This window comes from Tachysurus fulvidraco, chromosome 21 (genome assembly GCF_022655615.1).
Source record: "Tachysurus fulvidraco isolate hzauxx_2018 chromosome 21, HZAU_PFXX_2.0, whole genome shotgun sequence".
NCBI lineage: Eukaryota > Metazoa > Chordata > Actinopteri > Siluriformes > Bagridae > Tachysurus > Tachysurus fulvidraco.
In genome coordinates this window covers 3,987,527-4,002,503 of record NC_062538.1, presented here as the reverse complement: position 1 = coordinate 4,002,503, position 14,977 = coordinate 3,987,527, and the positions used below count along the sequence as shown (strand labels likewise).

Here is a 14,977-nt window from a genome sequence, read left to right as displayed (position 1 = left end):
TATGGGATTTTAAACAGTGTTGCGGACATTACATTTACAGATTTCAGCAACATTCCTTAAGCACAAACCTAATTTTTCATCCCGTTTTAGTAAATGCTGCATTTAATTACACAGTTCCACAAACCCACCTTAATGTGCTGGATAACTATAGTATAGGACCACCATGAAGAAACATGCAGATTTGTGGAAACTCCCCATTTGAACATCAGGTACACACAGAGTTGCAAAAATACAGGATCGATGCTTCATGTGTTGCCTTCTTTTACCAGGTCAAATGTGATGTGGCACATGTAAAGGACATGTAAACATATAAATGTTTGCTCTTGGGAAGATAACTACAGTATTAAAATATCTGCGCAACTGTACATATAGAGCTGCCTGGCCGCCCCTGCCCTGAATTGTGACCCAAGCTCACAATTTTCAAAAGTCAAGCATCTCCAATTTAGGCCTCTTCACCGATTGCTGAGTTAAACTGTGACAAGGTGGAAACTGTTGAGATGAAGGACGTTTGAACTAGTTTGATAAGTCATGGAACATCTAGGAAACTAGATATAAAATGCAGTCCAACTCAATAGTTAAAAATAAATAAATAAATAAATAAAACAAACTGCCTTTAAAACACTAGCTTTACAAAACTACAGGACAAAAAGATAGACAAATATTAAACAAAAGGTTTATTTCTAACAATTTATCAATTACACTATAGGAATAAGAGCTCAATACAGGCAGAAAAGCTACCTTGAAGCATTAAGCCTAGTCTTACAGAACTATCATTTAAAGGTTAACCAAGTTTAAAAAAAAAAAAAAAAATCCAAACTATGGAGAACATGATCCAGTTGCTGATATTTTACTAGATAACTCTAAGCCAAATCATTCCCCATGTTCCACCCCTCCCTTATTCTGTGCATGTGAACTGCAGCATCAAAAGAAATGGTAAATCTTGGAAACACTGAAGAAAAAAAAAAAAAAAATTCAAACATTTTATTTCAAAAGCTCTGGTAGCTCACGATCCTCATACGCTGTAAATTCAGTTGACATGTAAAATACAACCATACAATACATTAGATTCAAAAAAGGTACCAAAAAGTACAGTAAAAATTACACTTCCACAACTGGAAATGTGGACAAAGAAAATAAAATAAGAAATAAAAAGTGTGGAATGAGAAACAGTGTCCCCATTCATCTGCTGTCCTGTACAAACGGAGCACGAGTCCCATCATACCAAAAAAAAGGAGAGTTTTCCATCTTGTATGACCTCTTGCTGCTGTTATGGGTTCTTGGATTGAAAATACTTAGGGCCTAAAGGGAGGAAAAGGTGCAGGAATGAGTGCAGCAAAACAAAGTAGGAATTAAAAAGAAAGGACATGCTCCTATAGAATGAGAAGTAAAGAGTAAAGAGTTCGTATTCCAACAGAAAAAGGCACCAAGCATTAAGCAAAGCAGAATATTCTACCACATTGAATTGTAGAAGAATATTTTAAACCTCCAACATGCAAACTGAGAAGTCCACCACCACCTCAACCCTTATTGATCAAGTAGTGTAGTTCAGATGCACATTTTATAAAACGCTAGTCAGCATCGTTGGCTTCGTGTAGCCCTTCTAATCTACGGCAGTTTATACTTAAAGTTAAATTAAATCCAGCAAATAAAATAGAGTTGTGGATTCCAAATAAAGCTAAAAAATAAATGTAAGTACCTATACTTAACGACAGAAGAGTCAAAAAAACGCATACCTGCACTACACGTGATCAGTATGGCTTGTAGCTACCCTGGTGGCCTCCACGTCTTGGAGTTTTCCCATAGCTCGTATTGCCCTGGCCTGAAAGACGAGAGAGAGGATCTGAGCACCTCTGTGCAAAGATAAGTGAACCATGGTGATCAGGCAAGCGGAAGCAGACAGCCCGTGCACTTACTGTAGTCATATCCACCACCACCATAGCCATAGCCGCCAGAAGAGTAGTCATAGTTGCCATAACCCCCGTAGCTTCCGTAGCCTTGTTGTCCCCCGTAGCCATAACCCTGATTTCCATAGCCCTGGTTCCAGTAATTGTTGTATCCCTGGTTCCAATTCTGATGTTGGCCTGAGAAAGAAGTTATCCACAGGGCCAAATTAACTTCTTGAAGATCTTGGATTAGCATGTGCATACTTTGTGTGCTAAAAAGCCCTGACTGTCGAACCTTAGTCACAGACATCTACCTGTCTACAATGGCTAAAGTGACTAATCTCTGCATTACAACTTCTACAGTATCCTAAGTCAAATTAAAACTAATTACTAACCGACAGCTCTCTTAAAAATGTACGTTTGAGAACATGGTAAATACCCACACTGATGACGGGATACAACTTACCACCACGACCCCTGCCACGGCCTCCATAGCCACCACCACGGCCTCCATACTGCTGCTGCTGGTAGACTTCCTTAGGCTGGGCAACTTTAATTTCACACTAAAATTAGTGGGGGAAAAGAATAACAGTAAAGCTCCATTACCCCAGGGCAGCTCAGGCCAACTGAAACTCAACACCTCAGAGACTACACTAGCTGGCTACTGAATGTTTAACATCAAGCAGACATGCACACACACCCCTCTTAACCAAGAAGTGTTTAACTCCACAAACCCTGGACAGTACAAGGCTTAACTATTCAATATCTACATATTCAGCATCATCCACACATTCAAAAAGCATTTTCAATCGGTTTATTTACCTTGCTTCCGTTAACAGTATGGTATTTCTTTTCTAGGAGACTCTTGACCGACTCCTCATCCTGGTATGTGATAAACACGAAACCCCTTCTCTTGCTCGTTTTTGGATCAATAGGAAGCTCGATAGATTCAATCTTTAAAATAAAATAAATACATAAAATTCAAATATTCAAACGCTTAAAAATCAATTGGTATGTACTCACCTCACCAAACGCCCCAAAGTATTCCCGAATCTTTTCTTCTGTAGTCTCAGGGTTGAGTCCGCCAACAAATATTTTCTTTACAGGGTCTTTCTTCATTGCCATCGCTTTCTTGGGATCAATCTGTCTTCCATCTAGGCGGTGCTCCTTTTGCTGCAACACCTGAAACACACAAAATGTTTAAAATCTTTCTTTAAGGTACATCTTAGGGCTAAAAAGACTCTTCCATCCTAAATAATTTAAATGTTCATGTACATTGTTGGCGCTGATAAATTAGTTCATTAATTAGGTACTGAGCTAGGAAATCATAAGCGCTCAAGCTCACAGAACGATTACCTGCTGACGAACCCTAGTAAAGGAATCATAATTTACCCTTTCTACGCTCGCTGCCTCTTTAAAGAGGATGAAGCCGAAACCACGCGACCGGCCCGTGTTAGAATCCATTTTGATGGTACAGTCCATCACCTCACCAAACTTTGAAAAGTAGTCCTTAAGATCCTTTTTGCTTGTGTCCCAGCTAAGACCACCAACAAACATTTTGCTGAAAAATAAATAAATTTAGAACATGTACAAAATTAGTTTCACATATTTAAAAAAAAAAAAAAAAAAAAAATGACTGAGGAATTGGTCTAGTACAAAAATGTATCTGCACTAGACAAACACAACTGCTGAAGTCTTTAACATGTAATAAGCTGTAGTTCAGCACCAGACTAAAACCCAGCACACCGTCAACAACCCTGGTGAAGCATGAACTTATGGCTCTCCAGCTCATGTTACAGCTGCTGTTATACCCACAAATCAGTCAGTCATTCTTAAACTGTACTATTTTTTGTTGACCTAGCAAACACCAGTAAACCATTCCTTCCTGAGTGCTTGCCATCACATTTCTTTTGGCCTGCGTTCTTGAAAATGCATAAAGATTCAGTTGTGTCGTGAACACACGTATTCCTTCTACATACACAAAGTTATAAGCTGTTATGTTCTATTCTGGTCTACGAGTTTTAACATGCAAATGAATACATTTGGCCACTTTCTTCTTAAGAGTGTTGGCAACACTGAGCACTTAGAACATATAACAGAGATGCTAGCATCACAGTTCATACAGCAGACAACCAGACAGCTCGGCCCATCCCCCATACACACACACACACACTAGCGTTAACAAAGAGTGACAGAACAAAAGCCTTAAAAAGACACCACATTATAAGAACAGCTGCAGCACGAGTGTCTCGTCTCACCCGGCGTCCTCCTCTCCCTTGGTGGCTTCGATCTGCCCTCCATCCGCCGCTCCGTTCTGAGCCTCGGCCTGAGCGGCCTCTTCTTCCGCCTCGAGCTGTGAGTCCGCACCCTCCGCTCCGTTCAGCGCTTCCTCTCCGTTTCCGTTCTCGGAGGTCTCCATGAACTGCTGCTCACCGTCATCGGCCATCGCGACTAATCTTTTTTAGCCTCCTTTACAAAGCAAGTTGCACAAATACATACAAATAAATGCAATGTAGTCCACACGCGTCATCGATCTACAACAACAACGTTAGCGGCTAACGCATAGTTTAAACCCGCAAAGCAATAACACAAACAGATACCGAGTGATCGAATATATTTATATATACAGATTTCTAACATATATAAGTTTATCATCTTTGACATCTGCATGTCAAACAAATCGGTATTTCGTTATAAATTAACCTGTACGTTTAAAGCAGATCACCCGGCTTTACACACTTACAATGGCGCACGTAACTATCATACGCGGCTAAATGCTAACATGCTAAGCTAATATGCTATGCTAACATGCTACTGTCGCGGCCTATACGCTTGTTATTGATACGCTATAGAAATACACGGAAGCTATGGTTAAAAAATAAATTAACTTGTTTTGGTTTTTTACGTATGTTTGTGCAACATGACAAAGCAAACCGTCCGTGAACACAGTTAAGACTAAACCCAGAAAAATGCCAGCTTACTGTTTCAGCTCCGTGAGCCTGCGACTACCGTTCAAGATGGACTCTCGCTAACACCGCCGACTCGTGGCAGCTTTTATATTGCCGGATGGAGCGCCTCTAAATTAAACTCGTTCCAGTTGGACAACTAAAACGCACACCGCGTTGACGGCGCTCTCTGATTCGTCAGTGCAGTTGTCGCGTCATCTCTTACGCTCTCCGTGGTGAATTTTTACGCCAGTTCGAACCGAAAGATGGCACGGTGCATAAAATGTTCGTCTGAGCTAGCTTACTGTAATTAGAATAAAAACAAATCATGTACTTTCAATATGTTTTTTATGCTGTTGTATCCCAAATATGACCATCAAGCACATCAACATTTAAAATATAAATATAAATGGTCAATTAGAAAACAACACACTCATAATGATTATTAATGAGACAAATCAGAAAGTTTTAAACATTAAATCACATCCTTTACACAATCATATCAATGTATCATACCTTCCTAAAACTGTTTTAACTCAACATATTCACAAGGATAAATACTATACAAAACTAGGAGGTATAACATTTTGTTATATTGATATCTCATATATATGATATACAAGTTTTGCAAAATAATATTTTTGTAAACCAAATACTTTTCCAGATTTAATTCACTAGTATTAAAATACCAGAGCGCCTTCTTATCCGAAGGTTCATATGGATTAACTCGAATAGACAATGGTTGTCTATCTATACAGTTTATCTGCTTCAGTTTTATAATACAAAAATCTGTATTTATTATTTATAATAAACAATGAATGCAAATCAGTTCAATCAATCAATTCAATTATTCAATCATTCAAACCATGCATAGAGTGAAAATAACCAAAGGTTAAAGGTTCAGTCTAGTAATTTTTTTTTGTCACATTGTCCCATTATGTTTACTCCAGAATTTATTTTACAAAATATTCAGAGTTCTTAAAATTTTTAACCACTTGAGAAGACTTTAGTAACTTTATCTTCAATAATTCATATTATTAATTCATCTAATTCCACATACTAAAGGTCTAACATAGCTTCATAATGTATTATAAATATCCCAATGACCGAAAAGAACACAGAATAATACTGTTAGCAGAAGAGGAATAACGTCCGTGTACGTAACGATGAACAGGTTTCTGTAAGGATTTATATCACTACCAAAATTATTAAAAAAAAAAAAAAAAAAACTTAAAAAAGTTAGTATTAGCAAATGCAAGCTACACAAAAAGTGGGTGTTTCAAGTTAAGAATCTTTTTTTTTGCTTTTTATAAGGGAAAAGACAAGGATTGGCTCTGCATCTTTTTTATTGCCTTTTCACCTTTTTCTGAGGCCGTCACATTCATCGGTTCATTATTAAATAAGTAAGTGAAAAAAAAAAACACCACAGGCAAACAATCAATGTGATGTGGGATGTTACCAGACAAAAGCTGATGTTAACAGCATTTTATTCCTCTTATACCACTAAAATTCACCAGCACTATATTTTTAAAAATCAGTATAAATATCATGTCTCTCTCAATTATGTTGCTAGATTTTAATCGACACCATGAGCCCAGTCTACCTCTCTAAAGACTTCAAGGACTACATTATTGGAAATTTGCCACCATAAGAAGTCAAACATATAATTGCTAAAAACAAAAACACAAACCACTGAAATATATTCTTAACTTGATTGAGAAAAAAAAGAAGTTTTCATTCAGGTAATAGAATAATTGGCAAAAACATATTTTCCAACTTTACTTAAATCACATTGGTTAACCATGCTTAAGGTTACTAAATGTTATTGTCTGCTGTATTGTTCCACCAAATCTCTGTTCAACATACGGGCCATGATGTCGTCCAGTAGCCATTAAAAAAAACATTAAATTGTTTCTGTTGCTTTTAAGGATTAAATATATATATAGCTGTTCTACAGAAGGTATTTTTACCTCATCACTGCAAACCCTGTATCCACTGTATCCCTCGCACCTCTGATTTTAGTCTTGGCCAGTTCTTAACCTCCGTTTACATCTTCCCCAGAGAGTGAAGGCTCTCCCACACGTCCTCTGAGACACTTGAAGTTAACCAAACTGCTGCTCATGCTGCTTTACAGGGTTGTGAAAGCACCATCTGCTGCATCTTCTGCATGCATGAGCTTACAGACATCCAACATACGGCTAGGGTCACTGAAATCTGTGTTTGAGGGTTTCTTTTGGAAAGACTACACAAATAGAATTATCATTTGTAACTTAACATCCAGTAGAGTGTGATGAATTTCACTTGTCATACAAATCTCAGCCATAACCCAACAGATCAACGATCAATAAGCAGCGCTAAGTCACCGGAGAGACGACCAGGGCGTGTAAGGAGTCAGAAACAGACGAGACGTCGGTTAACTTTAACCACATAACGTTACACATTACCAAACAAATAAAGAAAGAAAAAATACTACAGATACCAAATGTTTCCATTTTTATTACTTTATTCATTTTTATCCAAGTTCCACTTTTAGTATTTTGCTCTTGGATTTAAGGTCTATCGGGTTCCAATGGTAACCTGCCACACTCTGATGAGGTTGTCAGTGTAGCCAGCAAACAGAGTCTGAGAAAAAACAAATAGGAAACATTATGCTTAATACAGGTGCTCAAGAGCTCACCTGGCTGCTGCATTTAGACTTTATATCTAACAGCCCATTGACTGAGAAGACAAACGGGTTACACTCAGGCTCTCGCGCACACACAGCAGACCCGAAGGGGAGTCTGCTCTCTTACCTGTCCGTCAGCAGACCAGGCCAGGGAAGTGCACTGCGGCGGCTCAGCCTTGCTGCTGGTGCTGATCACCTCCTGCCTCAGCTCATCAACAATGATTTTGCCCTCTAGATCCTGTAGAGAAAGCAGCGACACCAGTACAGTTCAGAGACGGAGAACAAACTGAACAGAGTAAGAGCTGGTCGTGGAAACAGCCGAGCAACAACAGAGCACTAGAATGAACTTGCTACATCCTGAAAAACATTGGATACATGCTTTCTAGAAAAATCTGTATTCAAGCAAACAGTAATTATTGCACTCTGTGTGGGAAAACATTTGGTACAATAAATAGAAACACGTGCACGTTTCATTGATGTTAAAGCGACCTTATGACACCAGTGTATGCAATAAGTTTAAGGCTACTTTATCAACTTCAAACACAAAGCCCCAGCCATCTATTAGTTCAGAGGGTAAATATAAGCCACCTTGTAGTAGAGGTGTCACACAGTTCCCTTGTCTTGCACCCAGAAGTGAGTCGGTGATACATTCAAGTTTATGGTAGGACTCGTTTCACTTCATCTAAAACCGTTAGAGCACTGAGCCTACGGCATGTTAAATTGTGTTCGCTCTTTAACAGACTGAAAGAGTTGCTGACATCTCACATGGGGAGGACCACTTCCCAGCTCTCTGTCCTGTACTTCTCCATCTGTCCAGCACAAACCTGTCAGATTGCTCTGTTGCAGCAAAATGCAACTCAATCAGGTCCATTATAGCTGAAGATGTGATGTGGTCAAGGATCTGCGTTTCTACTAAACACTGATCCACACACAGATTCCAAACCACTAAACACACTGATCTTTTATTCACAAATCAAGCCAAGACCTCATGAACCAAGAAAGTCCTAATATTAGATGAAATTAAAGAGGTTCTCAGTCTGGAACTGTGAAACCTTGTTAGAGAGCGTTCTTGTTGACACACTGGGTTTCCTTTCTATTGTGCTGTTATTCATCACGCTACATCATTTTTACTGATGTTTGGAGCAAAGTAGAACATTCTACCGGTCTATCTAAGTCAAGCATTTCCTTCACAAAAAGTTTGCACACGATGAATTACATTAAGAACTTACATTAAGAAAAGCCGATTAAAGCATGAAGGTGATTTTGCATGAGACGTGAAACATGAAAAATACAGGGTATGAATTTGGTTATCGGAAGCAGAGTAAAAGAAATGAAAGTCAATCGAGAAAAGATATTTTAAACACGACTTTAAATCACAGGCTCGCATGGCTGCTTCTGTATGGTAAGCTTAACGCTAAGAAAATGCTAAATGCTTTGCATACAATTCTCAGAACAACCAGCAAGTGAAAATGTAGTAGAAAAACTGCAATACCCAGATCTTGATGGAGGGGCCGGTGGCTGCACAGAGCCAGTATCTGTTAGGGCTGAAGCAGAGAGCGTTGATGGTGTCACCACCATCCAGGGTGTACAGGTGCTTCCCTTCATTCAGATCCCACAGCATGGCCTGTCCGTCCTACGTAACGAGAACAAGACACAAACGATCAGGGCACATACACGACATACAAGAGCGTATCAGTTGGAATGGATATCACTAAATAAACAGATAGCAGCGCTGTCCTCTTTCGAACACCTTGTAAAAATTCTGAATCGTACAACAAATCAGGATCGGTGCTGATGACTTGTTAGATTCCTTTAACACGAGGCATGTTTTTTAATCCAGGGTTAAAGGGTGGAGTTACCTTTCCGCCAGAAGCGCAGAGGGACCCATCAGGGGAGACGGTGACCGTGTTCAGGAAGCCGGTGTGACCAATGTGGTTGGTCTTCAGCTTGCAATTGGCCAGATTCCACACCTGAGATGCAATAAATATTATCGTTTTTAATGCGTTTCAAAGCAAGTAACAGCCTTTTTTTCTCTCCAAAATCCAAAATTACTGCAACCAGTAATGAGAATGAAACCAAATAAACAGAGGTTTGCATGAAGGCTCATCAGCACACAAATGATAAACGACAATAAACAAATGATAAAATGTGTAATAAGGTTTTACAAGCAATCCATTGTGTGGACTTGAGTGCTATAACACAATGAATCTACGAAGTTCAATAATACTATAAATGTGAGCTCACCTTAACCAGTTTGTCCCAGCCGCAGGAGACGATGATGGGATTGCTGCTGTTGGGTGAGAAGCGCACACAGGACACCCACTCAGAGTGGCCCTCATCCTGTGAAAGCACACACTATTTGTCCTGAGCGCAATACAAGCCCTTCATGGAAGAACTTCATGCACATTTTAATTGACAGGTTTATAGATGAGGAAGTCTCACCTGGATGGTGTATTTGCAGACACCCAGAGTGTTCCACAGCTTGATGGTCTTGTCCCGGGAGCCAGACACGATCTGGCGGTTATCAGCAGAGAAAGCAACGCTCAGCACGTCCTTGGTGTGTCCAACAAAGCGGCGAGTTGTGGTTCCCCTAAGAAACGTAAAGGAAGCTTATACCTGTACAAATCTAAAGTATAAATCATGCACCTAACATTCTACTACAGCCTTTACCCTTAATAAATAAACTGTTCATGAGGAAACATTCCTTCTAAGCCAAACGATTTGTTCTGAGACAAGTGAGGAAAGATTTATGCCTGAAGAACCACACTGAAGCCTAAAAGGTTACTTTACATTAAATGGTATAGCTCCTGTAGCCTTCAACCAACTATTGAACATCTGGGGTAATAAAACTGGCAACTGTTAAGTCAGAGAGCAACTAAAAGCTGTCAGATTTGGGTTGACTCACGTGGTGAGATCCCAGAGGCGAAGAGTGCCGTCCCACGATCCGGACAGAGCAAACTGGCCGTCCGAGGAGATGACCACATCGCTGACGAAGTGCGAGTGGCCACGCAAAGCACGCTGAGGGACGCCGTAGTTAGTCTCATCACGGGTCAGCTTCCACATGATGATGCTCTTATCTGTAAGATCAAACAAAATTCTGGCTAAGATATTTTTCCCATAAGTGGAACCCTATTTTTTTGGACGTTAATCACACTGATAGAAAAGTGCTCACTAAATTGCATCAAATTACAAACAAATGAACAAAAAATGGTTTGGAAAGATTTAAGACTGTAGTAAAGTCTCCAACAGAAATGCAAGGCTGTAAAATAAGGATCTGAAGGAACATTATTGCACCGTGAGCTTTAAATGGCTAAAACTATAGTGTTAATTTTACATATTAAACAAACAAACAAAAAAAAACAAAACAGGAGAACGAAGAGAGCTTGAAATGTACAATGTATACCTTAAATTGATAAGACAGAATTTCATTGTCATTGTATAGTACAGGTATACGGCATCAAAATGCAGTTTGGCATCTACCAGAAGTGCAAAGAGTAGCAATCGTGCAAATAGACAAGTGCAGATAAATATATGAACATATGTACAACATGTGATCTCTATCTATCTATCTATCTATCTATCTATCTATCTAAACATATGTACAGCATATAATATATAATAGGTATATTAGTAAACATATGTACAGTATGTAGTATATATATAGATATATGTAAACATATGTACGGCATGTGATATAGAGGTATATATGTAAATATATGAACAGTTAATAAATATAAAAGCTATAGCAGGGCAGAGATGTGTGGACATTGTTGAAACATACACAAATGGTTCTAAGGCTATGGCATTAAAAAAAAGTGCAGACACTGTTGTAAAGGAACAACAAGTAGAAGGTTATAAGGTTTATGGCATTAAAAAAAGTGTAATACACAAGTCTACTAAATATATATAAATATATATAAATATATATATATATGAATGTGAAATATTACACTAAGGTTATATATAGACAGATGCAGGTGCTATAGACAGATACAGACACTACAGATAATAAAAATAACACAACACCATTAACTTGGAGAGAAAAAAAAACCCTTTTCTGTCAGAGAAACATTGACAGGTCGTAAGGTTTGTGTTTGTCCGCTTATTTGTGTCATTAACGAGTGATAAACAGCACGACACTGTGCCACATACACACAGCCGACACACACACAGTCATGGCGCAGGCCCTCACCTCTGGACGCGGACAGAATCATGTCAGGAAACTGAGGAGTTGTGGCGATTTGGGTCACCCAACCACTGTGGCCCTTCAGGGTCCCTCTCAGAGTCATCTGCTCGGTCATTTTGGTCAACTTTAATCGCGCCTTTCGGGCTCGATGGCTTTAGATTGAAACGGAGGGCTAAGCTAGCCTAACTCCTCAGTTTATTAGGCACAGGAAAAGGACCGTCAAACACCCGGAAGCGAATCTTCTGCACGCGCGTTCTTCTGTTGCATCATGGGGATTTGTAGTCTTTTAGAAGTCGATTGGAAAACACAGGCTGCTTTATAATTTGTAACGCGCTCGTGTTATAAATATTATTTAAATGGTCGACTGTTCACATGAGACAACTTATTATTATCAATCATCATCTAAAAGTATTTAAATTTTTTCTTAATTATTAATAATTATTTAAAAGTATTTTTTAAATAAGTAAAAATCAATTTAACATTATTTCAAATTATTAACGATTAATAATTGTTAATCATTTTTACAAATTATTTTTTATTCCAGAACGTTCCACCGGTGATTAAATGATTTAAATGATCGAGTATTCAACTGTTCACATTAGACAAATTATTATTAATAATTGTTTACAAATATTTTTTAAATACTTTATAAATATTCTCAAAACTTTACTCAAAATTTCCATAAGTGGAAACCTTTTTAATTGTAAAATTATTTAGAATTATTAACCATTATTACAAATTAGTTTTTATTCCAGAACATTCTACCGATGATTAAATGATTTAAATGATCGAGTATTCAACTGTTTACATTAGACAAATTATTATTGATAATTATTTAAAATTATATAATTTTAGCCATCTAATACATAAACTAAATTTCAATTCAGTTCAAATTTATTCGTATAGCACTTTTTACAGTTTACAATGTCTCAAAGCAGCTTTAAAGAACATAAACATAGAGCAAAGGGTTATTATAAAGAATAATATAAGGATAAATAGAATACAAAATTCAAGATTAATATTAGATATATATATAAATGTGTTTGTTTTTATCCCCAATGAGCAAGTCTGTGGTAAAAAGGTGTTCGTTCGCCCTCTAGCGGTGGCCTGTAGTACAACATGAAATATGTTATTCGGTGGCGCAAGAGTCAAGTTAATTAACAAGGCATAAATATTTTTCTTATTCCGCCTTTAACCTTTTGTTTATTTATTTATTTTATTGCTTACATATGTAGCACGTATTTGTAACACAGATATAAAATGATTCAAAAATATAATATATGTTTCCGCCCGGTTTCGAACCGGGGACCTTTCGCGTGTGAGGCGAACGTGATAACCACTACACTACGGAAACTGACATCATTGTGCCTTTATAATATGACATATGACAGTGAAACATATATTATATATTATATATGTATATAATGAAATATAAATATATAATATATATTAATATTATATATAATTCTATACATATATTTTTTATTATATATAGACATATATAGTTAAAAATATAATCTTTTTGCATAACTGTAGAGCAATACTTAACGCACATATATATATATATCTTCTAAAACAATAACGCATATATCAAAATCATAGAAAAACTAAACACAGTAATAAAACACAAGATTCAGCTATAAATTGTGATTTATTTCTTTTGTCAGATGTATACCCATATTAATTGTACCAAAAGTTCACTCAAATTATAAGTCAGCATTTCTGTTAAAGGGCATATAAACAAGTCATGTCATACAATAATGAAATTTACATTCATTAAAGTTTTCATATGTCTTTTGCATACTTGTAACCAAACTACACAACCAAAACACATCTGTCTAGCTGAAAAAACATCCGGTCATTATAAACCACACATCAAAATTGCTAAAAAATACACTTGCTGTAAAATCTTACAATATAACACAGCATGCTATTAACACAAGAAAGTCTTTTGCGTGATAAAATGTATACGTGTAAGGACTGTTGAGAGGAATACATAAAACACATCATGTTGCATATCAGTAGAACAATTTTATTAAACAGTGAAAGCTAATAACTATACATATTATTTACACATAATTATTTAAGAGTACTGAGAATGTAAAGCAGTTCCTTGTACTCGGTAACTGAAAAGATAAACATTTTTTGAGCCTAATATCTCGTCCACTTCTCATCCTCTTGTAGTGCAAACTTTGACGTAATTATGGTTCCATTTCCGGATTTTATTCAGATGTACAGGAAAAAGATTGGTTTCTATCTGACATGAGTTTATGCCATGTCAGACTACGGGGTCATATGGGGTCATCCAGGCAACAGTCAATATCCCACGTTGTTACTTTTATAGAGTTCAATCCCATGCACTAGAACAGTGATGGTTCCTTCAGGGTAGAACAGTTTCCACAATCGTGAACAATTTCTTTCCTGCTTATAAACCTTATCATTTAAAAAAAGTGATAAAAAATGGACAAGCTGTGTGTTCCAGGTAAACAAAGGCTGCTTAAAACTGTTCAGTTCAGATATCAAGTGTCACGCTGCAGTCTGTCAGATGAGTTTGGGATCATAATGGTGTGGTTCTCTCTCATTCCACAAGTCCATGTACTATCCGCAGCTGGTCTCAAATCAACTCTCTTTGCTTTAGTCCTTAAAATTAGAGTCTTTCTTTGTAGAAAAAAAGCAACAATAACTTCCACAAGGAGTTGAAAGTATTTTTTTAAAAATCAATTCACACAATATTAAATAAAACAAACAAAATGAAAGGGAGTGTGTGTGTAAAAGGTTTAGTGTCAAATATGTACACACTCCAAAGATTCTGGTCATCACTGCAAAGAGAGCAAGAGGGCAAAGATTAATGCAGTATGTTGATATAAAACATCACATTTTTAAAAGTCCAAGCTGTAAGATACTAACCTTATGCCAGCATCCTGCTATCGGTAGTCCATCCCGGTCCTATGAACAGAAATAAAAAAAAAAGACAAGAAGCTACCTTTATAAGTACTGGTTTTAAAGTCTAGTCCTTCATGTTACTAGTTTGTATTCTGACAGCAAAGAAGCAATGGAAGGCCAAGCTATGACTTTGAACTTGTTTGGATCAGATCCACATTAATTGTATTTCCTTTATTTGATGACAAATCTAGACAGACAGACAGAAACATAACATAATGTCTCTACAACCTAGGCATAAAAATTAGGGCAACAGGGCACACTAATCTAATTGCTCCAAAATCTGATGACAACACACCAATGACGCCAGAGACTATTTTAGACACATGTTCACAAACCTTAATTGGATGATTTTATT

General features: G+C 37.3%; 3 protein-coding genes and 1 non-coding gene across 6 annotated transcripts in view; all 4 read right to left on the bottom strand.

Moving 5' to 3' along the window:
- Positions 1 to 966: 966 nt before the first annotated feature.
- LOC113646925 (heterogeneous nuclear ribonucleoprotein A/B) lies at positions 967 to 5,016 on the bottom strand. 2 transcript variants are annotated; one of them, XM_027153436.2, is made up of 9 exons: positions 4,865 to 5,015; positions 4,142 to 4,352; positions 3,276 to 3,444; positions 2,907 to 3,065; positions 2,706 to 2,837; positions 2,350 to 2,446; positions 1,914 to 2,081; positions 1,734 to 1,819; positions 967 to 1,299 (listed from the first exon to the last, which is right to left on the bottom strand). In XM_027153436.2, the coding sequence occupies exons 2-8, from the start codon at positions 4,327 to 4,329 to the stop codon at positions 1,749 to 1,751; spliced, it is 984 nt and encodes a 327-aa protein (XP_027009237.1). In that variant the 5' UTR covers positions 4,330 to 4,352; positions 4,865 to 5,015; the 3' UTR covers positions 967 to 1,299; positions 1,734 to 1,748. The 2 variants fall into 2 exon arrangements, with proteins under 2 accessions (XP_027009237.1, XP_047661613.1); XM_047805657.1 differs by lacking the exon at positions 1,734 to 1,819 and having other exon boundaries at positions 4,865 to 5,016.
- A 2,297-nt stretch (positions 5,017 to 7,313) lies between these two features.
- Positions 7,314 to 11,911, bottom strand: LOC113646927 (receptor of activated protein C kinase 1). Its single transcript, XM_027153438.2, has 8 exons — positions 11,686 to 11,911; positions 10,399 to 10,570; positions 9,936 to 10,083; positions 9,738 to 9,833; positions 9,353 to 9,463; positions 8,986 to 9,126; positions 7,621 to 7,731; positions 7,314 to 7,450 (listed from the first exon to the last, which is right to left on the bottom strand). Exons 1-8 carry the CDS (start codon positions 11,792 to 11,794, stop codon positions 7,385 to 7,387), a joined length of 954 nt encoding a protein of 317 aa, XP_027009239.1. The 5' UTR covers positions 11,795 to 11,911; the 3' UTR covers positions 7,314 to 7,384.
- A 1,049-nt stretch (positions 11,912 to 12,960) lies between these two features.
- Positions 12,961 to 13,033, bottom strand: trnav-cac. Its single transcript has one exon. It is a non-coding gene; the product is annotated as a tRNA-Val (tRNA).
- A 278-nt stretch (positions 13,034 to 13,311) lies between these two features.
- The window catches only part of LOC113646873 (collagen alpha-1(XXIII) chain), a 60,942-nt gene continuing 59,276 nt past the window's right edge, over positions 13,312 to 14,977 (bottom strand). For both annotated transcript variants that reach the window (XM_027153348.2, XM_047806030.1), the window contains 2 exons: positions 14,587 to 14,625; positions 13,312 to 14,498 (listed from right to left, as the gene is read on the bottom strand). In XM_027153348.2, coding sequence (XP_027009149.1) covers positions 14,496 to 14,498; positions 14,587 to 14,625 — 42 coding nt within the window. In that variant the 3' untranslated portion in view covers positions 13,312 to 14,495. The remainder of the gene's footprint in view (positions 14,499 to 14,586; positions 14,626 to 14,977) is intronic.